This window comes from Onychomys torridus, chromosome 18 (genome assembly GCF_903995425.1).
Source record: "Onychomys torridus chromosome 18, mOncTor1.1, whole genome shotgun sequence".
Lineage (NCBI taxonomy): Eukaryota > Metazoa > Chordata > Mammalia > Rodentia > Cricetidae > Onychomys > Onychomys torridus.
This window is the reverse complement of record NC_050460.1, coordinates 19,562,944-19,586,731: the sequence shown is the minus strand read 5'-3', so window position 1 is coordinate 19,586,731 and position 23,788 is coordinate 19,562,944. Positions and strand designations below refer to the sequence as shown.

General features: G+C 41.7%; 1 protein-coding gene across 2 annotated transcripts in view; it reads right to left on the bottom strand.

Annotated features, from left to right (window-relative positions):
* Positions 1–23,788, bottom strand: part of Col9a1 (collagen type IX alpha 1 chain) — a 160,452-nt gene that overhangs the window by 15,260 nt on the left and 121,404 nt on the right. For both annotated transcript variants that reach the window (XM_036168501.1, XM_036168502.1), the window contains 15 exons: positions 22,646–22,699; positions 22,460–22,513; positions 22,283–22,336; positions 21,814–21,867; positions 20,796–20,840; positions 19,881–19,934; positions 19,735–19,788; positions 10,801–10,854; positions 10,124–10,195; positions 9,618–9,653; positions 8,862–8,906; positions 8,289–8,321; positions 4,629–4,775; positions 4,394–4,448; positions 2,474–2,662 (listed from right to left, as the gene is read on the bottom strand). In XM_036168501.1, coding sequence (XP_036024394.1) covers positions 2,474–2,662; positions 4,394–4,448; positions 4,629–4,775; positions 8,289–8,321; positions 8,862–8,906; positions 9,618–9,653; positions 10,124–10,195; positions 10,801–10,854; positions 19,735–19,788; positions 19,881–19,934; positions 20,796–20,840; positions 21,814–21,867; positions 22,283–22,336; positions 22,460–22,513; positions 22,646–22,699 — 1,000 coding nt within the window. The remainder of the gene's footprint in view (positions 1–2,473; positions 2,663–4,393; positions 4,449–4,628; positions 4,776–8,288; positions 8,322–8,861; positions 8,907–9,617; positions 9,654–10,123; positions 10,196–10,800; positions 10,855–19,734; positions 19,789–19,880; positions 19,935–20,795; positions 20,841–21,813; positions 21,868–22,282; positions 22,337–22,459; positions 22,514–22,645; positions 22,700–23,788) is intronic.

Here is a 23,788-nt window from a genome sequence, read left to right as displayed (position 1 = left end):
GGCTACAGATAAAACCACCTCGGGGACTCTCTAAGCCCCCAAAGCCCAGACCAACTGTTCTGAAACCCTGAGAATGGGGCTCAGACCTGGACTGATCATCAAACTCCCCAGGTCATTCCGGGTGCAGCCAAGGCTGGAGGAGGTGGCCCCACAGGCTGCTTGGAGGGGAGTTCAGTTACTAGCACAAAGTCAAGGCCAGAACCCAATCACTGATTTGCCAAAGAGAACAGGGATGTGACTTATTGTTGAGTCCCACGCAGTTGTGGGGTGGGGGGGCATATGGAATTGGGAAATGAGGGCTACAAAATACAGATGTAGATGAAGAAAAAGACAGAGACACAGGATAGCTTCAGGAGGACTCTGTCTGGGTCCATACCACAGTCACCTGAGTTTATTACTCACAGCCTTTAAATACCCAAAGCAAGTGGGGGCAAAAGACTTCCTCCTTTCAAGGACATCATGGTTCAAGATACAAATTACAGTCAAGTGTAAAGACCTCCTTAGTACTCAAGACATCTGGTGACCACACCTTATAGCAAAACATCCTGTAAATAGGCCTGGTAGTACAAGACACCTGGTAACCACTCCTTTGGCCAAAACATCCCATTATGCAGCCTTGCAGGGGGCAAATCAAGCTCAGACTCTATGACCTTGAGTCAAGATGAAAAACAAGCCACACAAGCCTTGGCCTGGAAGTTCCAACCCCCATTGAGGCTTCAGTAATGGTCTTGCCTTAGGGGCTGAGAGAGGATGCTGAAAACCCAGGATCCAGATGCGAGGGCTCTCTTGATGCCTGGACCCTGGATTCGAGAGGTAGACTGAGCAGAGTTCTCCAGAGAACACCGCCGGACTGCGCCATACCTTTGCCAGACCTTACAACCTACCTATCCCTTCAATTGTAAATTACCCCACAAAATAAACCTCCCTTTTAACTATGTGGAGTGGCCTTAATAATTTCACCAATAAGCTCAGTGGGCCTCCACAACTTATGTGTTTGTGTGATTAATACATGTGTTTAATTTCAATAAACCCCCAAGGACCTTGAATGGCACACCAATGTCTGACCACATCCAGGTCCCCTGAGAATCTCTTGAACCCAAGTACTAGCCTCCACCCTGAGTCTCTGATTCAGCGTGTGTAGGGTGGGGCAGGGAACTGGAGACCTTCAGATGGGTTCAGGAGCCACTTGGAGAAGGTTGTGCCTGTGGTAGGGGCACAACAGATCCAACCAACTCAACAACCCACCCAAGCTGATGGATTTTCTGGTGTGGTCTTCAGGGTAGATGGGACTACTCCTACGATCATCTCCCACAGAGTCCTGAACTAGAAGCTAAAAGGGACAAGGATGAATAAGCACATGACACTTCCTGAGAAAAACCCAGTGCTCTGTGAGATGGATTCCCCTTCCCTCTCCCTTTCGTCTTTTCAGACATACAAGAGTCCCAATTAGAGCCCATTTTCAACATGCATCTCTGCACATGCCAAAAGAAAAAAAAGTAATTAAGCAAATTGTTCCAACTGAGGGTGTAGTTAGCTAACCACATCAGCAACTCATTTATAGATCCGAAGAGGCAGCTGGCTAGCCCTCTGACCATTCACACCGCAATATTTGTCCCTAATTGGAGCACCGTTTAAAATAATGGAGGTGGGGCTTCCTCCTGTTTGTTTGTTTGTTTTAATAGAACATCCTTCTGAAGTTCCCTGAAGAGCTGTCAGTAACTCGTCACAGTGCAGAAACTCCTCACTTTACTTAATTCTCCATAAATTATCTAGGGTGCACACACCTCGGCTGACATGCTCACCTCAACTGGCAAACACCATCTGAGGCAGAGTGGCGGCTCTGCAGAATGTCTTACCCACTCACAAACCTGTGTGTTTTGTTTTGTTCTGTTTTGTTTTTTTGCAACACTTCCTGGATACACGCACTTGGCTTGCTTTAAACTAAGGAAGGAATCAAATTAGATCGCACCCTGGGGCTGAAAATAAAAGTCCACCAAAAGTAAAGGTATGAGGCTGACTTTGGAAAGAGGAAGAGGGCAGCACAGAGCCCAGACACAAAGAGCATTCACATGTCCTGCACCTTTTCATTAGTTTAACAGACACCAACATCCATAGACTAGATGCCATGTTAAGAAAAGCCCTACAATGACTTCAGAGTCTGGAAATTGTCTGTGAGTCTGTGGGCTTGGGTGCAGATCACACATCTGTTAATCAACAAGTGTGCCTTGCACATGAGCACAATAGCTTACCTTGGGGCTGTGGAGATGCTTACACGGTTAAAGAGTATACTGCTCTTGGAAAAGACTAGAATTTCATTTCCATCGCCCACATAGGGCACCTCACAAACTTAACCTGCAACTCCAGCTCCAGGGGGTCCTGATGCCCTCTCTGGCTTCCATGGAAAGCCCCATATGCACAGACACATACACATAATTAAAAATAAGATAAAACTTAAAAAAAAAAAAAACATTACCTTTAGGTCCTCTTAAGCCAAGAGCCCCAGGGGGACCCTTAATGCCTGGGAGGCCACGAATTCCCATCTGACCGGGGAAACCATTCTCTCCAGGGGGACCCGGAGGCCCAGGGGGACCAGGCCTCCCAGGAAGACCTGACGCTCCTGCATCTGGTCTCTTGAGGCTAGCAGCCATTTCAGCAAAATGCTCTGAAAGACAGTAAACACACACACACACACACACACACACACACACCGCAAGTCATAAACAGAACAGTGGCTAAGAGGAAGAGAATGACATCCCCAGTGACCTTTATCTAAATGTGGCACCAAGAAAGAAACAAGGTTGTGTGTTTTCCCACAGGCTTCCCGTCAGGAAGCACCACTGGTGCCCTGTTCCTGAGCTTGCCCAGGATCTATTTGGCCCAGCTGTTTTGAGATAATGTGGAGTGAGGGTTAAACGTCAGGACTTTGAGATGGGTGGTGGTCCAGAACCTTGAGAGTGCCACCTGAATCCTATCTGGTACTACACGAAACCCCAGGATGCAAAGAAAATGAGCTTCTTAACATGGGTGGAAATGTTGTCTTGGAACTTTTAAAAATCCAAAGCATCACTCAAAATTAGGATCCAGACACTCTTTGAGACCAGGCATCAAAACTAAAAGCCTTTTTAGTTCAAAGCAATTCTATAACCTGAAATATCATGAGAATTCATGGCTTCTAATAAATCCTTTCCCTCCAGCTTATTTTCATGCTTGGAATAGATAACAATCATTAAAAATAACCTTCCCTGGGAATGGTCACAGTTCGTCTTAAAAATTAATAACTCTATGGGATTCTCACATACATTCAGAATCAGCCGCTAAAGCCATGAAAGAAAAGAAAATCCACCCCATTAAAATGCTTTGAGGCAAGTATTCTAGTGCAATATTGTTTTTAAAGCCATAGGGTATAAAAAGAACAGGAATTGGAAACAAATTTCTATCCAACAGTTCAAAATTATTTAAATATGACTATTTTGAATTTCTTAATTTAATAAACATAAAATTATGATTTCCCAGATATGTTAGTAATGCTGACAGCTCAAATGGGGAGCCAAAATAAAATGTGTGCAGTGAAAAGATTCATATTGGTTTCCAAATATAGAAGCATTCATTTCATTGTCATTTGGTGCTAAAAAATTCTACACGTCTACTAGACAAAGTGGACTGTCAATCGGCACATGAAAGACAAGCATTTCCTGAAGACACAGTTCTACCACAGTAAGAGGGTTTTCTGTCAAGAGCACCAATGCTCCAGTGTCTCCTCAGTTTGGAGGTATTTTTGTACTTATTCATTTTCTGTGTGGTTTTATAACTAGTCAGACTCTAAAATGAATAATGATTTCCATAGATGTAGACAGATTTAGATAAAGATTAACAAATGAGGAAAGACCTCATCTTTTTTGGAAAACTACTAGTTGTTACTTTTAAAAACATATGTACTACGTGGTATAAATAATGTCCTTATGCTCCCCGTGGGCATTGGGCCTCATACTTAGTTCTCACATAATCTAGGGAGATCCAAAGGCCATACCAGACACACACTAAATGGCAGCATCTTAAGGAGGGGGGATGCCTAAGAATTTGTGTTGCAAATGGAAAAAAATGACGTGAATATATACATTTGTTCCTGTATGTTACCTCCCTCTCTTCTGGAAAAGGGTCGGGGAGACACATAGAGATGGAGCCTGGATGGGGAGTGGAGAGAAGGCTGAGACAGAAAGCAATATTTTATTATAAGGGGTAAGCATCAACTCTTGGGTAAAACAGAACTGACACTAACATTACTCCACATTTCCCACCTTTACAGCTAGTTACTTACCCTTGCACACCTACAAACATGAAAACTTCAAAAGCAAGAGCACAAAGTGGAAACGTGTAAGGCCCTGCCTTTGTTTACCTTGCATAACTCTCATGCAAACTTGCTTGATGTGCTGATCTGTTGGTGCTCTGCCCTGGAACAAGAAAGGAAAACACAGGTAACACTTGCACCGTTAAAGAGAACAATGTTAATCTCTAAGGACAGACATGACAAGGATCCGGGTAGCTGAACTGATGAAAGGAAGGACTTGCTGCTGAAGAGCTTGGTTGAGATGGATGGAAATAGGAAACCATGGGATGTATCCCCCACTCACCGGAGGGCCCTGGATACCAGGCAGCCCAGTGGCACCCTGTTCTCCCTGCACGCCCCGGGGTCCAGGTGGTCCTCTTGGTCCTTCCACTCCAGGAAGCCCTCTGACTCCCTCAGGGCCCCTCAGGCCAGGTTCCCCAGGGTTACCCACCTAGAACAAACAGTACACTATGAAACTGGCACTGGACATCACCAACGTTCTGCTTAGCCTCAATATAAATATTTAGGTGGAATTTGGGGTTTTCTACTATTTATGTCCCTCAGTGGTGTCTGTTTAGAAGTTCCCTCAATGTAGACACATAATACTATTCAACCACTCACTAGTCACTTAGAATTCCAATTTAAGTAAACTTACACTTTTTTTTTATTATTCCAAAATCTCCACAGAGATAAGATTATATTTAAAGACTCATTAGTCATACCTTACGCCTCTTCCTAAGAACAGTGGTTTTAGATTTTCTCTTTCTGGTTTTGGTGCTGGAGACAGAATCCAGCACCTTGCACATGCTGAGCACGTGGTCTACCACCAGGATACTATCTAGTCCAAGCAAGCTGGTGGTTTGGTGTGTGTGTGTGTGTGTGTGTGTGTGTGTGTGTGTGTGTGTGTGTGTGTGTTGATGGGTGGAGGGGGCAGGGGATGAGGGACAACACAAAGGTCAAAGGATGACCTTTAGGAATTAGTTCTCACATTTTCACCTGGTTTGAGACAGGATCTTTCTGCTGCCTCCTAAGCCTGTGAGTTTCTGGCCTGTGAGTTTCTGGAGAGTCTCCATTTTCTGCCTCCTGTTTACCACTGGCATGCTGGGGTTACAGACCCTTGCGCTACCATGACCAGCTTTGAAATGACTTTTGGAGTTCTAAACTGAAATCGTGAAGTTTGCATACCAAGTCCTTTTGCCCACCAAGTTGTCTCCCCAGCATGTCATTTAGTTTTTAAATAAGGATTGGCAACACTTTCTGGGAATAAAAAGACTCCCTCCAAGTAAAACGTTTCCTCCAAGATATGCTATTTGGGTATAATAATTCAACAATCCAAGAATATTATTTGGCTTTTATAAGGTGTTTTTGGTGAACTTAAAAACACTAGTAATAAGCAAGAATTACAAAATCCTAACATAGACTAAGCCAATATCCTCAAAATATTAAAATATGACCTTGAAAGTAAAGCATTTAAAAAGGGAGGCAACTTTACAGTTTTAAGTAATAAGGAAATTAAAACCTAAATATTGTTGAAGTTAACCAACAACCGCTTGCCTCCTCAGCGTGAAGGCATACATAAAAGGTAAATTGTTTTCTTTGCCAGAAAGCAGACCATTAAGAGCATTTTTAAAGTCTTCATGTATAATAACTGCTTTTAAAAGGAGACTACATTAATTCACTCTTTTATGAGACTAAAATTTGTGACAATTTGTCACAAAGCAGTACGGCAAACTGTGGTGCAGATGAAAAGGTACAAGGACAAGAGGAAGTCAGGCGGTGTTGACCTTGAAGGTAGGAATGTCCATAGGGCAATCTCACCCTGTCTCTTTCTCCTGTGCAGCATCTAACTGTTTCCAATATTCAAATGTTTTCAGCCCCAGGGAAGAGGGAAAACAACACTTCACCACACACATCCAAACAAGGTTCTGCAAGCTTTTTCAATCTTGCTTTATGATGTAAAAAAAAAAAAAAGAAAAAAAAAAAGATATTCATCTAAGTCAGCTTGACAAGATTGCTTCTATAAGGAAATGACAACTTGAAAGACTTCCTGGAAAGCAACATCAACAGAGAGAGCTAAAGATACAGTACACAAGGCTGCAAAATTAACAACTTCTAAAGCAAAACAAAGAGATGCCAAAGTGAACTGAGAAACACACTCAAGAACTGGCCACACTGAATTATACTGTCTTAATGGCAATGAATAAACCGGCTATTGAATCAATCACAGGGACTCTGGGATGTAAAGATCAGGGTGCCATAAGGACCCTGGATCTCTCAGAAAGAGTTCTTCCATTCAACTGTGAGAACACCGGAGTGGACAATGAAAGCGCCTATGGAAGTAAATAATTTTTTTTGCCTCTGGGACAGTGCAATTCAGTTCCTTCAGCATTACTTGGGCAGTGTCACATAAGAGGTAGAGAGAGGAGAAATGATGAGTTAACAGCTCATTCCTAATATATCCAACTTAGAATGCAGGAAGTGTTCGTCACTGCATTAGGACCAATTGTTCTTTTACGGTTTGAATTTTTCCCTTGAACAACATCGCTGAATTATTCTAGATAATGACATAAGGGTTTACTCTTTATATTCGGTACAATTTTAAACCATTCCTTTCAAGTATTCTGTTGTTTGTTTTTCGAGACAGGGTTTCTCTGTGCAACAGCTCTGCCTGTTCTAGAACTCACTCTGTAGACCAAGCTGGCCTTGAACTCACAGAGATCCACCTGCCTCTGCCTCCCGAGTGCTGAGATGAAAGGAGAGCACCACCACCGCCTGGTTAAATGTTCTTATGCACGAACACTGCTTGAAACTTGATGTTTAAAGGCTGGGAAGTTAATACAATGTGATGTCATCCCTATGCTGGTGAGCATCCAGCCCACAGACAGCCTGCATCGGGGCACTGAAACCAGGTTTGGGTGGGTGCCCCTGGAGAATGTAAGGTAGAGGATGGATCAGGATGTATAAACAGGAAGTAGTCATTCTCAGGGAGAAGAAAGCCAGTTCACACTAGAAAGGGTTAAACAACACAGTGTGTAAAGCACTGGAAATGGACAAAGTTCCAGATACCCAGGAGACAAAATGGATAAACCAAGAACTCTTCAGACAAGTTTGGTCTACTTTGCTGGGAGTATGATTTTATTCCTCAACAGTTATTTTTTAAAGTTATTCTTTATGATTCAGTGGAAAAAGGTGATATATATCCTTTTTAGTAAGGCTAAATTGGCTGCTGAGGAGATAATTTGTTGGATAAAGATAGGGAATATTCCAAAAGTAGAGAGAATTTAAGAATTCACTGGAAGCTAGCAGTAGTGGCCTTTGAGATTACTATCTGAGCTTCCCCTTTTCTCTCTAAATTCTAGTTCCTAATGGTGTTGGTGTGCACATTAGCAAGGTGCCTCAGGTTTACTATGAATTAGATCTATAATTTTGAATTCATCTACTCCAAGGATATAAGTTTAGTTGCTATAAAATAACAAAATTGAAGAAGCTAATCGTTTTATGGTTCTGATGATTCTGTTATATTTTGTTGTGTGCTCTGCTTCTCTCTCAGGTCCCTCAACTAGGACACACGGGAGATCAAGAAAGTTACTGAAATATTTTGCAGAAGTATAACCACCACTGAGACTCAGTTGTTCTCACTGCAGAGCATGTGCCCGCTCTGGGAAACGGCCCATGTGGGGAGGACATCAGAGCATTATAATGTAATGTTCATTGAGCCATTTCTAATACCAAAACAAAAACCTTCTTTAGAGCGGTCACTTCAAAAGCTAGATCCATTTACACAGTTGAGAATTTCTCCCTACTAGTTGAATCCATTATTCACAGAGCAAATTTTGACATGTATTTCCTTGAAGGACTTCAAGGAATTTAATTTTATACAATCATTCCATGAAGCAGAGTATTACATTTTCTACAGCTTTATTGATGTTTTTAATTTTGTATCATTATTGTTCATCATACTTACTGATCCCTTTGGGCCAGGTAATCCCATATCTCCCTAAATCAGCAGAAGAAAATTATATCAGTACAATTTATTCATTTCACATAGTTTCCTAAAACATTTTTCCAATGTTATTGTGCTGCTAACATATAGAAAAACCACGTGCAGATGGAGCTCCCAACTGTAGAAAACCTGTTTGACTCAAAACGTGAGCTCAGCTCCCCAACTCTGTGTGAGTGAGGCTGTCCCCCACCTTGGCTGTCAACCGACAGGCTGCAGTCAGAGCTCTGTCAGGTTCATCCATATCTACAGTGCTCAGCAGCAAGAATAAAAATGTGCAGGTAATAAAATGAATTGCAATAGCTTTTCTTACCAAACAGGATAGACATTTAAAACTACCCATTGAGATTTTATTTTTATTTTTCTATGTTTTTTTACCAATCTGCATTAGTAGGCCTACCCTTCAGTATTGGGAATCATTAAAGGAGAGAAAAAACCCACTTAGCCTTTAAGATAATGAGTGTCAGAAAAAAAAATCTTACTTTTTTCCGATTTTTTTAAAAGTTTTTATATCAACCAATAAAAAAAGAATCTTACAAGATCACCCCTTGTCCCTGCTTCACCTTCTTCACCAGAAGCACCCTAAAAAATTAAAATAAAATGTCACATTAGGATAAAACATCCTCCATTCATGGGTCAACTTTAACTAGTCAACATTGACAAGCATTTATAAATGCCCAAATGCCCCAAGGATCATGTAGGCACTCTCAATTCCATGACAGCAGGCTAATCCTAACCCCTGCCCGCCCCCAAAAAAGAGTAGTTGAGACATGACAGAGGTGAGACCAGGTTTCAACTACTGATCAAGTTTAATTCATTTAATTAAACTAACAATGATATCTAGCAATTTTAAACTCAATAACCCTTGAAAGCAGCTTTCTACAGTAGGAATAGGAATACAGACTCAGGGCTGACTCTACTTTATTTACACGTTGTATTTGCTGAGGTCTTGTTCAAACAATACTTAAAGTGTTATTTGGTGACTTCAAAAGTCTGTGTCATCTGAATAAAGTTCAGCGTGCCAGAGAGACAGGACCATACCCTTCAAAGGAAAAGTACTCTACAGTACAGGAAACATCCATTAGCTTCAGCATATAAAAACTGTTTGGTTGCATACCAAACTCCTTCATAGTTTCACTCACTGTACAGTGCACTGAGAAAGGCTAAGCCACCATCATCATCACGCCCACAACCCAGCCAGCCCTGCCCTCGAGAAGTAGCATATATCCTATACCATGAAACACACACACACACACACACACACACACACACACACACACACACGCAGCTTACCTGTTCACCCTTGGGACCCGGTTCGCCAAATACACCCTGAAATGAATAAAACACTTTTCAGTATGTTGAGTTGTGTGTATCATTTCAGATGAGCCAACATCCCTGAACAAGATGATGGATGGTGTGATGGATGAGAATTCCCCATTTCTCACCACTTAATGAGGTCCAGAAGAGATCTGTTATTACAGACAATTGTTCCCCAAATCTCTGGTAACAGAGCACCATTCTCTGATCATATGCATGTGAATGAACTCTCACTGACAGGAATATAAACTAAATAAAAACTGCAACTACACTGATACTTCACGCCTCTCCGCCTTTATTTCTCTTCTTTCCAGGAAGTAACGGTTTTGGTTTGTTTCTTTCTTTTCAGTGTCAACTCTGAATAATTTCACCATAATCACCAGAGAAAGTCTTCACTGGGCAAAGTAAGCTTGACTTCTCAACAAAGAAGGATTCATCATTCCAGATTTTAAAAAAAGCCTGTGGAGTTCTGGCTATCTTACCCTGTCGCCTTTCATTCCAGGGAGTCCAGGGGGCCCAGGCAGGCCAGGAAGGCCAGGGCTACCAAGAGGTCCCTGAAAAACAAACAGAAAATCGCGCCCACAAATGCTCAATGTTGACTTGACGAGCCAGTCAGGGCCCTGGGGTATCAATTCATGATGAAAATCAACATGTGGTTGGTTTAGCGCTGCCTCTTCCGTTTGGCTCCCTCTTGTAAGCCAGAAGAGGGGCCAGTGGGCCCCCACCTTCCACCCCGCCTCTGAATACCCTCTGCACAGCTCAGCAACAGTGGACTTTTTTCAGTCAAGGTCTGGCGGCACGCTGTCACTTCTCCTGCTGTGTAAACAGGAGCTACACGAGAAGCAAAAGCCAGCATTCATCCACCATTCTCCTCCATTCCAAGAAAAGGCAGATGCCAAATGTAGCACTTCATGCCTTCCTGGGTTTTTGAATGCATTCAAACCACACTGATTAAAATACTCTTGGAGGATACTGTAGATACAATTTCAAATTCCACATTTACAGTTTCACATATTCATATAACAACAGAAAATGGATGGTTGATTAGATGACCTTATGCAAATTGGTTTTCCTTTCCTGTTTAAAACAAAAACAAAAAACAAAAAACGGTATCTGCTTTGTAGGAAGCAAACACATAGATATGGGCAACATCACTTACCAGTTTTCCTGGTATGCCCAGGGACCCTTCTGGTCCAACTTCTCCTCTACTGCCCTGTGAAAACACATATTGTCATCAGCTGGACGTTCAGACCAGAGTCAAATATTGAATTATTACATGAAAAATTAAAACAGTCCAAACAGGTTTTTGTTACAATATAGGAGTTCATAGATCTTCTCCCTTCATGTCAACTAAAGATCAGGGCATCCTATCAGGATCTAATTGTCCTTGGTGCACCCTGCTCAAGGAACCTGCTCATGCTGTTCAATGGATGCTAGGGTATTGGTCCATTGGACATATCCACTGCCTGTACATGCAATGACAATAATTAATGTTCAGCATGTAAGTCACATTCTACTTTTCATTATGGATATTCATATACACACATTTTACGCCCTCACTTAGACATGTTCTTGGGGTATTCCATACCCACTTATTTGGCACAGTGCCATGTCTGTGATGCAGAGTAAGCTCTTGTGTCTACAGATGTCTGAAAGGAGCAGCTAGCAAGTGATTGCTTACCTCAATGAAGGCATAAAAAGAAAAACACAAGACAGAGATGCTCGCCTGTAAATCACTACCACAGCCTCAAAAAGACACAGATGGTAGACATTTATAAACTTTCTGAGAGAAAATTTCTTGTTTCACTGATGCTAGGTCTAAATATGTCTTCTAGGATTACAGACTTTGTAAATTGTGACTCACTATGAAGATCTGTGAACAGCAATGCTAATTTTATTCTGTGGGCCAATTTCAAGTTTTCTTATTTGAAATCAAAGACCTCAAATTTCTATTCTACTTGAAACCCTAAACTTTAAAGAAAAGGAAACATTGAGAAAAGGAAGTGTGAGACTTTTCTATTCTTAAGAACTCAACACAGTTTCATATCATCTACCTAAAGCCTGCTGTATACCTAGTATACCGGCTGAGTGGGACACTAGTGGACAATCAACCACATTTCCTTTGAAATTTATCATAAAACTGGAAGGAATAGTTTGAGTTAGTTTTCCTTTAAAATGATGTATCCCCTCCATTTTAATAATTAATACTTTGAAATACTTTGGTAAGATTATTTTATTCTGGCCTACATGTTATTCATTCATTTTTAGGTTGAATAAGGTGTCAAGATCCGTAAACCTTCTGAATTTTTGATTTTACAACAGCCTCTGGCTGTGGGCTATAAGTTCACTGTAGTCATTTCATACAATTTATAAGTGATTGAAACTCAATGCTCTTAAGTACTTTTCAATAATTTTATATTGACCTGTCAGGTGTAAGCATTGGAACAATACGTTGGGCCTTAATCCCATTCGTATCTTGGAAGCCTGAGGCAGTGGCCCTGGGGATGGAAGCTGGAAAGATGTAAATCTAAATGAAAAGAAACCGCTGGAACAGGTTTTTTTTTCCTATCTATCTATAAAGATTATCTCCTATCCTCCCTCTGGAGATCCAGCACAGGAAAGGTTCATTGGATGAATTCTGGAGAAAGGAGAATCATTGTCATCTGTAGCATAGGCTTTGGCAAGGGGCCCATGCTCCAGGGGACTGCGTTATACCTATGCTCTCATAGATAACCCTAGTTAAACTCATTGAATTGCTAAATAAAGACAAAACCAGAAGACAGTGAAAGTGAGGGAAATTGTATGGAAGAGGGTAGGACATTTGTTGGTACGAATAGTCATAATACATGGAATATATGTATGACATTGCCAAAGAATAAGTTTAATTTAAAAAAAAAATACAACAAAAGAAGATTGGCTTCTGCTCCAATTAATTTGACCTAGACCTTCCAAGTTCAAGATGGCTTTTCTTCTGTATGTATATACCACTGGCATTTTCAAATAGGTCGCCACCACATTGGGATGCAGAGCTTCAATATGGTCTAACATGACTTTAATCTTAAAAACTAATAGTCACTGGTGAGGAAAAACAGAATAAAGCCCAAAGCTTAGTCTCCATCAGTCTCAAGTATTCACTTCTAAGAGTCATATACTACTATATCAAAATTAAGGATGATTAGTTCTTTCTCAAAAACCAAGTATTAGGACTATATAACCTTTGGTATACTCTTGGGAGGATTAACTACCTTATGAGTCAAAAACAAGGATTCTCTCCACTGAACTCTTACTTTCTCCCATCTTTCACAACTTCTTACTGTTTGTTTTCCAGGTCCCTCCCAGCCACTGTCAAGCCTGCGGTAAGTACCCATGGATGGCTCAGATGCCACTACAGACAGCCTGCACGGCTGGATGGATGTACCCAGGAGATGTTGCTGTATATGTAGGACCAGGGGAAAGGCCCAGGACATGTGGATGTGTGCTCCTCTGCTTCTGCACAAACAGGTGGGTCTTTTGTTCCTCTTCACTCCCTGTCACACACACCAGGCTATTCTAAGTGAAGCTGTTTCTATAGACATCATCTCACTGGGAAAGTTGGAAATGTTCATTTTCATAGCAGTATCCAAACAGTTACTTACAGCCAAGTTACTTAAAGGACAAGTTCTATGATGGTCATTTTTGTGGTTTCTGTGCACCACACACACATTCTCTCTCTCTCTCTCTCTCTCTCTCTCTCTCTCTCTCTCTCTCTCTGCATATACTTGTGTAAATTCTGGATTTTTTTATGTGAGAAGAAAACAATGAGTAGTCAAGATATAAATAGCCACTCTAGAAATGTAGATTGAATACATTCTAACAGTAACTAGGCAAGGCACATAAATGATAAAGCCTTATGCTCCAACAGCATGTGGTCACCACACTCTAATGGGTGGGCAGTGGAGGCTAGTAGAGAAATGCTCTTCCCAGTGGCTGATATTTACACACCTCATGACAATAAGTTTCCATTTATAACAAGAGAATCAGCAGGAGTCAAAATCAAGACAGAGTTCTTCTGTCGGTTAATATGTGAGATTGTATTAAAAGGCTCTGTCTCTCTCAGGGTTCCCATGCTTCCACAGGCATCTCTGAAAACTTCAGACCCACCTGCCAATGCATCCCTAAGAGCCACCCGAGGCTTTAGAGGAGATGTGGAGCCTCTGTCCCCGCTGTGCCTGGGAACAACTCCTCCAAGCCCTTTAGCTCTGGGCTGCACTGGAGTTTTCCAGCACTTCGCTCCATAGTCCCTGTTTTCACTCAGCCTTCTTCACCTCTGATTCTAATTCTGCATATCTAGCATAGCAAACACCCAGCAATCAGTATGGGTTTATGTATTTGTCTTTATCAACTTTACTTAAACTTCTGATAAAAGGTTAAGACTGAAAGTCTCATAATTCCTAAATTTAAAAGTAGCTAAACATCGTATACCAGCAGAATTTGGCAAACAAATACCGACTGAAAACCATGCTATGCTAGTGATGGCATGAGACCACAGAGAGAGACACAGACACCAACTAATTCAAGTTGATACCTCTTCCCTTATAAAGGAATGATTAGACATTTATAAAAGATTACAAATGAATCTGAAAATTTAGTGTGACTTAATGTTACCAGAATTGTTTTCCGTAAGAATTGTCTCTACTCCATGACTTTAATTTGTCATGGCTCTCATATTTCCTATGTTTCCAAAATCACCCCGAATGCTAACTAGCTGAAGAATAAATACTATCTTTGGTGTATGCTAGCTAAATTTTAGAAGTGAGAAATTATACATCATCATATTCAGCCTGTTGTGTATACTAAGTGTCTCTCTCTGGTAACAAAAATGGAGGATGTTGATTTAACCCAAAAGATCAGTCCTGATTTCTCTAGACTGTTCCTTTATCAATTTGTTTTCCTATTAAATTGGAAAGTCACATGAGCTCTACCTCAGGGAATAACTTTCAGTCTGTTGCAAGGATGTTTTAAAGGATTCAATTTTATGATATGATATGGTTGTATTTATCTTGCGTGGATTTAAATATTCCTTTATACATAGGCAGAGAAAAATCTGTCTGAATGCTTACCATCAAACATATCAGCTTCACACACCACTGCCCAGGGCAAGGCAGAATGGGGTGCAGCTTAGAATACTCAACAACACACCATCTGGTCCCCATATGGAGACCTCTCTGCTTGAGGCTGTTGTGGCAGTGGGGGTCTCCAGGAAAAGTACAATAGGAACACATGATGTTCAGAAGGAGGTAAGTCAGCAGGGTGCTATCCCCAGTAGAACCAAGAGAGCAGCGCAAACATAACCCACTCATCCAAAAACCTGGCAAGTTCAAAGAAGCCTGGAGAGCGGTTGGCTAGCAGCCACTAAAATGTAGCACCACATCAAAGGCCAGTCTGTTGGCCTTCTCTGAATCAAGAGCCATTCAGTCCAATTATAAACTGAGCAGAGAAAGCGTAACAGAGAAAGCCTACACATGTGTGTGGCTTTGGTTTCCATGGAATAACTAGAGCAGTGGTTCTCAACCTAGCCATGACGCCCTCAGGGGTTGAAGGACCCTTTCACTGGGGTAGCCTAAGACCATGAGAAAACACAGATATTTACATCATGACTCATAACAGCAGCAAAATCACAGTTATGAAGTAGCAGTGACAATAACGTTGTGGCTGGGGGTCACCACAACATGAGGAACTGTCTTAAAGGGCCACAGCAACAAGAAGGTTGAGAACCCCTGGACTGGAGGGTCAAAATTATAAAAATTTAAAAACTAATCCTTCTTGCAATCAAATCAACAAAAATTAAATGCAAAAATGTGCATCTAGGATACATTACACATATGTTCTAATCCCTTCTACTGAGTTTGGTTTGAGATTTACAGGAAAATCTGATCAAATTTGCCAACTGTACATGGAAATGTGTGAATCTGTCTATAAAATGGAATTCATTGGTGTAAATGAAAGAGCAAATGCACCCTCCAGGAGGGCGATTTGGTGTTACAACTTCACACCATAGCTACTTTGTTCAGAACATAATGGCATTTTCTTGTCTGAAAAAACAATATTGCAGATGAGAAGTCAGTTATTACCAATGAAAGTGGCATGGCAGGATTTATTATGCTTCCAAGTCAAGTTATTCCAAAAAATAGTGAGTACTGCCTTATGGCAGACCCTAAGCAAAAAGATGTAGGAAGCATGGAGATGAATAGGGCATCCCTCTGCCTCCTTTCTAGTCACAGCAGGGGAGACGGAGAGGCCAAGGGTTATGAACTTCAGATGATGACTCATAGAAACAGAGATGAGATCCAGCTAAATAAATGCAGAGTGAGACACGGGGGAACCAAGGTGGGTAAGAAGTGCCAGAGCACTCAGTGAGCTGTACAGAACAAAGTGTGACCTCAGCATGGATGAAAGTGAGAAGCAAACATCTGGGGTGATTCTCAGTGGCTAAAGCAATGTCACAGGTGTGAAGAACGGACTCCAGAGCCCCAAAGCCCACATAAATGGCAGCATGTAATTCCAGCACTAGACAGATGAAGACAGAGGACCTCTGGAACAAGCCGGCTCACCAGACTAGACTATCAGCAAGCTCTAGATTTAACTGAGGGACTCCTACTCCATGGATAAGGTGAAGCACAGTTGGGAAGGATTTCTGTCATCCATCTTGGGTTTCCACACACATGGCACATGTGTCCACACACATGGGAACACCATATATATACACACATGCACATGAGAGAGGAGGGGGAGAGACAGAGAGAGACACAGAGAGAGGAGAAGAAGAAGAAGAAGAAGAAGAAGAAGAAGAAGAAGAAGAAGAAGAAGAAGAAGAAGAAGAAGAAAGGGAGGGAGGAAGGAAGGAAGGAAGGAAGGGAGGGAGGGAGGGAGGGAGATATGTAACTAGGAAGTTATCAAATAGTTTCAGAGTTTAGACTTTCTCTTGCCAGTGTAAATCTGTAATTATTTTTGTTTTGCTTCTATGGTTTTGCTGTTGTTTAAGATAAGGTCTCATTCTGCAGCCTTGGTTTGCCCGAAACTTGCTGTGTTGAGCTGACTGGGCCTGAACTCACAGAGATCCACCAAACTCTGGCTCCTGAGTACCAGGATTAAAAGCCACCATGCTTAGCCATGAAAGATTTTTCAGTGGGAGGAGAAGTTAGCAAGGAAACTATACTTTAGAAATACCAATACTCTGGTGTGCACAGACTGGAGGTACTACCATGTCTTGGGGCCTTTGGAACTGTCTTTGACAATTTCATTTGTCCCAGTGATTACAGATGTTCCCATAGTATTCTCAGGTGGTGGCCAATATCATGTGACATGCAAGAGTACTAGAAAGCACGGGATATCTGTGGTGTCCTACAGAGACAACTTGCTGGAGGAAGTAAAGAGTGGAGCTGAGGGAGCAGGTCAGAAGATACTGCAGTAACCCAGATGGTTGCTGAGTCAAGCCAGGATGGAGGAAACAGAAGCCAAGAAGACAGTCAATACAGAGGAGCTGAGAGAAGACAGAATAGATTACCCTGTTAGAGACAGGAAATGTGACAGCAGAAAGGCAATACTGTGAGCCTCAGTGGCAGGAACAAAGACTCAGAGAAATGTGAAAAAAAAAAAAAAATCCCAAAGCCTCCACCAGTTAACTTCTTCTAATCCAGCTCACCACACCTAAGAGAATCAACTGTTCCTATGTCCTTCTGATGCTCCATCTCTAAATAGTTATTACTTTATATACCTTTTATTTAACTGGTAATAATGAGCATCCCCTATGTGGTGTGTGTGTGTGTGTGTGTGTGTGTGTGTGTGTGTGTGTGTGTGTGTGTCAGTGCATTTTTCCTGGTATAAAATAGGTACATAGTCAATGTTTATTCAACCATACACAGCTTTCTGCTAAAAAAAAAAAAAAGTGCATTTAACAGTAAACAATCTCAAAATACTAATTCCTCAACACTTCTACATCTCCCGGAGTCAGGCATACATCATTTTTACTGCTTAAGAAATGTGATCTGGCTTTAACCTCAGTGCCTTGTGGCAAGTATTTTAGTTAGCAATTCACAGGCTTCAAACCCAAAGGAAGAAAATAGTGAGTGAGCAAAGAGCAAGGCTAGAAACAGGCACTGGTTTCCTTGGCTGCTGAGAAACCCTAGGAAACCACCTGATACAGGTGAGTTATAGGCACCTGTTAGAAGCACAAAGTGTCACTCTCCTGCCGCACAACTGGCAACTTTCACTTTCCCAAGCATGAAAACCCTCTATGCACACACTCAAGAGAGGCTTTAAGAGAAGTATATTTGGATCTGTTCACATGTTCTCACTTGGAATATTTGTTTACTGCCTTGTTTTTATTATCCAGGGGGCTTCTGGGAATGTCTTTCTGTATGCTGTGAAAGTGTTGCTCTGATTTGGTTGATAAATAAAATGTTGATTGGCCAGTATCCAGGCAAGAAGTACAGTGTAGGTGGGTTAAGGAGAGAGGAGAATTATGGGAAGTGGAAGGAAGGCAGAGTCAGGAGACACTGTCTGCTGCTGCTGCTGCTGCTGCTGCCATGAGGAGTAAGATATAAAGATACCGGTAAGCCACGAGCCATGTGGCAAGGTATAGATTTATAGAAATGGGTTAATTTAAGATGTAAGATCTAGCTAGCAAGAAGCCTGCCACAGCCATGCAGTTGGAAAGAAATATAAGTCTCTGTGTGTTTACTTGGGCCTGAGTGGCTGCAGGAGCTGGGTAGATATAGGAAAACTCCAGCTACAGGAAGCTGAAACTAAGAACTGAAAATGAAGGCCAGAGAGTTTTGTGGAGTCAGATTTTAGCATATAATGTGATTTTTTAAAATTCTTTTTATTTTTATGTGTATGGATTTTTTACTATATCGTGCAGTACCAAGAAAGTCAGAAAAGAGCAACAGATGCCATTGGACAGAAGTTACAGACAGTGGTGAGCTTTCACCTTGGTGCTGGGAATAGAACCCAGGTCTTCTAGAGGAACAGCCAGTGTTCTTAACCAAGGAGCCATCTCTTTAGCCCCAACATGAAAATTTTGATCAGTTTCTCTCTAAGGATTAAAATATATCTTCTAGTAGGAAAATATACATTGTTGTGTTGTCTGTAAAACAAGTAGACAAGTTCGTCCTTATATACAAGTTGACATATTTACACTTAAGAAATAGGGAAGCTTCTCAAAGCTGAAATGGAGGGTCACTCCTAGGTACATACTCAAGAGAATTAAAAGCATCCACAGAAAAGTGTGACCACAAATGCTCATGGTGGCATATTCTTAACAGTCAAAAGTGGAGACTCAGATGCCTGTAGCTGATGAATGGGTGAAAAGGACGTGATGTATCTGTGTAATTAGTCCATACAGTTAACTGTTATGTAGCAACAAAGAGGAATGAAGTGCTGGAACACACTACAGAATGCATGAATTCTGCCAAGTGACACAGGCATATTGTAGGGATCCATTCATAGAAAACTCTCAGAATCAGCAAAGCCACAGGGAAAGTGGAACTGGGGTGGCGTAGAGCTGAAGGGATTAGAACTCAGTGCCTAAAAATGAGAACAGTTTCTTTAGTAGGTGACAAAAATGTTCTGAAATTGATTTGCTGATGGCTGTATAATTTTGCAGATATACTAAAAATTAATGTCATGTTTATTAAGTGAGTAATTTATATAGCATGTGAACTACATATTAATAAAGGTTTTTAACCACACTAAAAACACTTCCAACATGAGATGAAAATTAAAAGCTCTAGCCGGGGATTGTGCATGCCCTTAATCCTAGCTCTCAGGGGGCCAGAAGCAGGCAGATTTCTGTGAGTTCGAGGCCAGCCTGGTCTACAGGGCTGTTACATAAAGAAACTCTGTCTTGGGGTGGGGCAGGGCTTTATGCTTCTTTTAAACTCACCTTTGGTATCATTTTTTTAAAAGGAGATACACTGTATATGTAGATTAGCATTCCCATTTTGTTGACTATCTGGATCAGAGAGACACGCACCTGCTCCAACATTCACGCAGTCATAAGTAAGGGACACTCAGCAAAGTCGTCAGAGGGAAGGCATGGAAGAAGAGTACTCACAGGAAGCCCCCTGGGTCCTCGAGGTCCCACCTCTCCTGGCGGCCCTTGGCGGCCCTGTGAGAAGGAAAGCAGATAGAGAAGCAGTTAAGGACTGTCTCCTGGTAACTATCGATCACAATTAACAGAAAGTTTAGCTGCAGTCTTACTGGTTTTCCTGAACTTCCCAACTGACCAGGCTTCCCTGGAGCACCTGTGTTACCCTAGAGACAAAAATGCAACATTTAGGGTAATTCAGACTGCAAATATAGTCATCAGCCAACCTTGCCAGCACTAGGCATTGTTTATATTTAAATAGCATTGATCTCCAGGTTTCACAAGGAGAGTCTGGGAGGATACAGAACCTCTTTCTCATGTGTGTGTTTCTATGCACATACGAACTCATGGTCACATGTGTGTGGACGTGTATGAATGCTTGTGGACGTGAGTGCAGCTGTGTGCATGTAAAGGCCCGAGTACTTCTTTGTGTCAGTCCTTAGGTACCGTCCACCTGTTTTTGTTGAGACTGAGTCTCACATTGGCCTGGAACTCATCATGTAGGCTAAGCTGACTGTTCACCAAGGTGCAGGCATCGTTCTTGGACTATGGTCACATACGTGGCCTTTTACAGGGGTTCTAGGGAATCAGACTTAGGTAAGCTCTTCACAAACTGCGCCACCTCGCCAGCCGCAAGCTCTACTTGGTCATGTTTTACTCACTTGATTCTAAAGAAAAGCGGTTTTACCACTTCGTTTTGTTGCTTTCGTCCAATGCTTTCAACTAACCACTTGTTCTTTAATTCCCTGTAGAACATAATCTAACACACATTCTATAGCTTCATAATATGGTCCTTATTTTAAAAACTAGCAAAGGATGACTTTCCCACAAAGAAAGTCTTATCAGCAGATTTCTGCAGCTGGTAAAGAGATTTAGCACGTGACCCACCAAAGGGTTTGCTTTCTGATTTCTCCCTGGAGTTAAATCTAAAGTGCAATGCAGGCTGGGTGTGTTAAAATTATAACAAAATAAACTCCTAAAGGAATAAAGAAAATATTAGCTGAAGGTTTTTGTTTGTTTGTTTTTACCTTTTCTCCGGCGACACCTTTGGCACCGGGAATTCCAGGTACACCCTGAAAGAATACACACAGACTCTGGGTTTAACCATCTCATCTGAGGGTCCATCAGACCCCAAACCCACCATCTGAGAAGAGTCAGAAGGGACCATGGCAACCTCAAAGGCAGCGTTAGGCATGCTGCTTCATTCCCACACCAGTCAGTAACGGGGCGACACGTGGCAGGCAGTGCTCTGCTTTGCCATGCCCAGCTTGCTAAGGCTGAACCTTAAAGAAAACCTCCAAGCTAAAGTTATTTTTCAGAATGACCTTTCAAGCTAGAATTCAGCCCTGTCCTCACATCAACAGACAATCTTTGGGCAGGACAGATGCTCTAGGGACATAACATTGCTTCTTGAACAGAATAATAAAATCCTCATTTTGCTCACTTTCGTATTGGGAGTCCTTATATTCCCTGGCAGCATACAAAGTGCCAGATGCCGTAACAGATTGGGAGCCAGTTCTTGATACTACCAAATATCCTTTGTTAACTTGAAAGATTTGCTCTCAAAGACTCAAAAATACAAACAATGTATTTCATATGAATTTTCAGCCAAACTAATGTAGGAAAATACCAATTTCAATGTTTCAAGGTATCACCTAACCCAAGAGTTGTAACCTTTCTCAGACTGTCCCTGAGAATTCTTTCAATCTCCACATGTCTCAGCCTCCTAACAAGAACTCCAAGACTGGCTAAAAGCAAGGCAAGAGACAGAACAGTACCCACTGCCCTAGACTATTTAAGGAAGATAATAGAAAAGGCAGACCAAAACCAGAAAACTAAATAGTGGATAAGCAAAATGTACTATTCTTTTATACTTCTTGAGCAAATGACCAGCTAATCGCAGGGGGGAACCATAAAAAATGTAAACACAAGAAAACTAAAAATAGAGCATCCTTTTTCCTTCAGAACTCAACAAATTGCATAATGTATCCATTCCTCCAAATTCATAAAACATGAACATGTAAGCAACCAAAAATGAGCACATACCGGCAGCCCCTGCAATCCCACATCACCAGGAGGTCCAGGCTTCCCTGCTTCACCCTGAAAGCAAGTTCTTAATCACACAATTATATCTTTATGAACTGATGTGTTCTTCTAAGAAAGAGGAGTGCAGACGTTTTAGGTAAAAATATTTTTCCAACAGCTAACCTTAGGCACACTTTTAAATTACTTAGCTCGGGAGAGGTGGTGGGTAGGACACAGGACACACATTCAAACATAGAGTTTCCTGCAGTCTACTTCCATTAATGGGTCTATTTTACTGAGTTCCTACAGCAAGAAAATAAGTGTACTACTTTAATAAGAAGTTTGCAGTTGGCAATTTCTAAATTGAAAGAGGGGAGGAGAAAAAATGGCAGAGCTGTTTAAGCAAACTTCCTGGTAATGGTATCATGGAAATGTTGAGCTTAGCTGTCCAGAGCCTCCCCATTCACACAGGACTCAACCACACAGCTACCTTTGATCCCGGAATTCCAGGTATTCCGTCTCGACCATCTACACCTGGCAAGCCCTAAGGGACACACAAAGAGCACACTGTGTCTTAGAAACAGTCACATTCTTCTTATTTCCTGCAGTTCCACTGCAAGTCAGTAACCTTGGAAACTGTATTTGACACCTACAACTCGGGACGTACCGTGTCTCCTTTTGGCCCAGGGGATCCAGGAATTCCTCGGGAACCTTGAGCACCCTGTCAGGCAGAAGAGAAAAAGGAAAGAAGGCATCTTCAATGAGTGCAACAAGGTCATGCAAATACCCCAAATTGACAGATCATTCAGAAACTCAGGCTCTATTTCGGTGATGAGGACTCATCTGTACTCACTCTGTCTCCCTTAGGACCTGCTTCTCCTGGAGGGCCTCGCTGTCCTTGATCACCCTGTATAAACGCAGAAGTTCCCAATGTGAACAAAGGTTACTTACTTGGGGGTGCTTGAAGGTTAGGAAACATCATCCATACTGAGGACTACTGGGTAACTTTTTTTAAGTATATGGATGTTTTGCCTGTGTGTATATCTGTGCACCACTTGTATGCCTGATGTCTGAAGAGGCCAGAAGCTGGTATCAGATCCCCTGGAAATGGAGTTATAGATGGTTTTGGGCTGCCATGTGGGTGCTGGGAAATGAACCAGTGTTCTAAACCACTAAGCCATCTCTCCAGCTGCTATTGAGTAACGGTTGCTCTTTGTCCAAAATGACTCTGATCTATCGCAAATGCTCAGTTCAAAAAGCCTTTTATTTTCATTTCGTGTGCATAATTACTCTGTGCTCTGGATGACCATGTGAAATAGATTGAGTTGCACCTTAAAAGCAACAACATTGTTCACTATCTCTACATAGAAGCTTATCTCATTGCCTGTTATAGTAGGCTGAGGGATGGATTAGACACCTGTAGTTTCTTTGCCATTTAGTTCCCACTTCAATGATAAAAGTTTATGCAAAGAGCATCCATCTAATGATACATGCTATATGGAGCAATAGATGAGATGTCTTTCTCAAAATACAGGGTTGTTTTTTTTTTTTTTAATGTTTAATGACTCCAAGCTTAACCTGGCTCTCTGTTGCGATTTCTCAGCTCAGACTGCTGATCTTGGTATTAGGCATACCTACAGTACATTTCTATTTGCTTAGACATCACCTACAATGCATTTCTACTTGATCAGTTCAGGCTCATCTTCTCAACACACACCTTTCATCTAGGCAGCAGGAGCCTGGTGATAACAATGCTCACATCACCACAGCACTCTCTGCACTTTGCTTCCTTTCCCAGAAGGGCTTTCCAGAGCCTTCTTCCTCTCATGAATTGCCTCAGTCCCAGTTCAAGTATTGGATCTTTTAGCTCATCAGTGAGCCACATCCTGTCTTCCCCACTGCCTTAATAGTGAGAAATTTTGTTTGACTTGTATAATATCTACCTTTTTTGTGGCATAGATGAGTAATAATGATTTTTTTTAAATCTGTGACATCT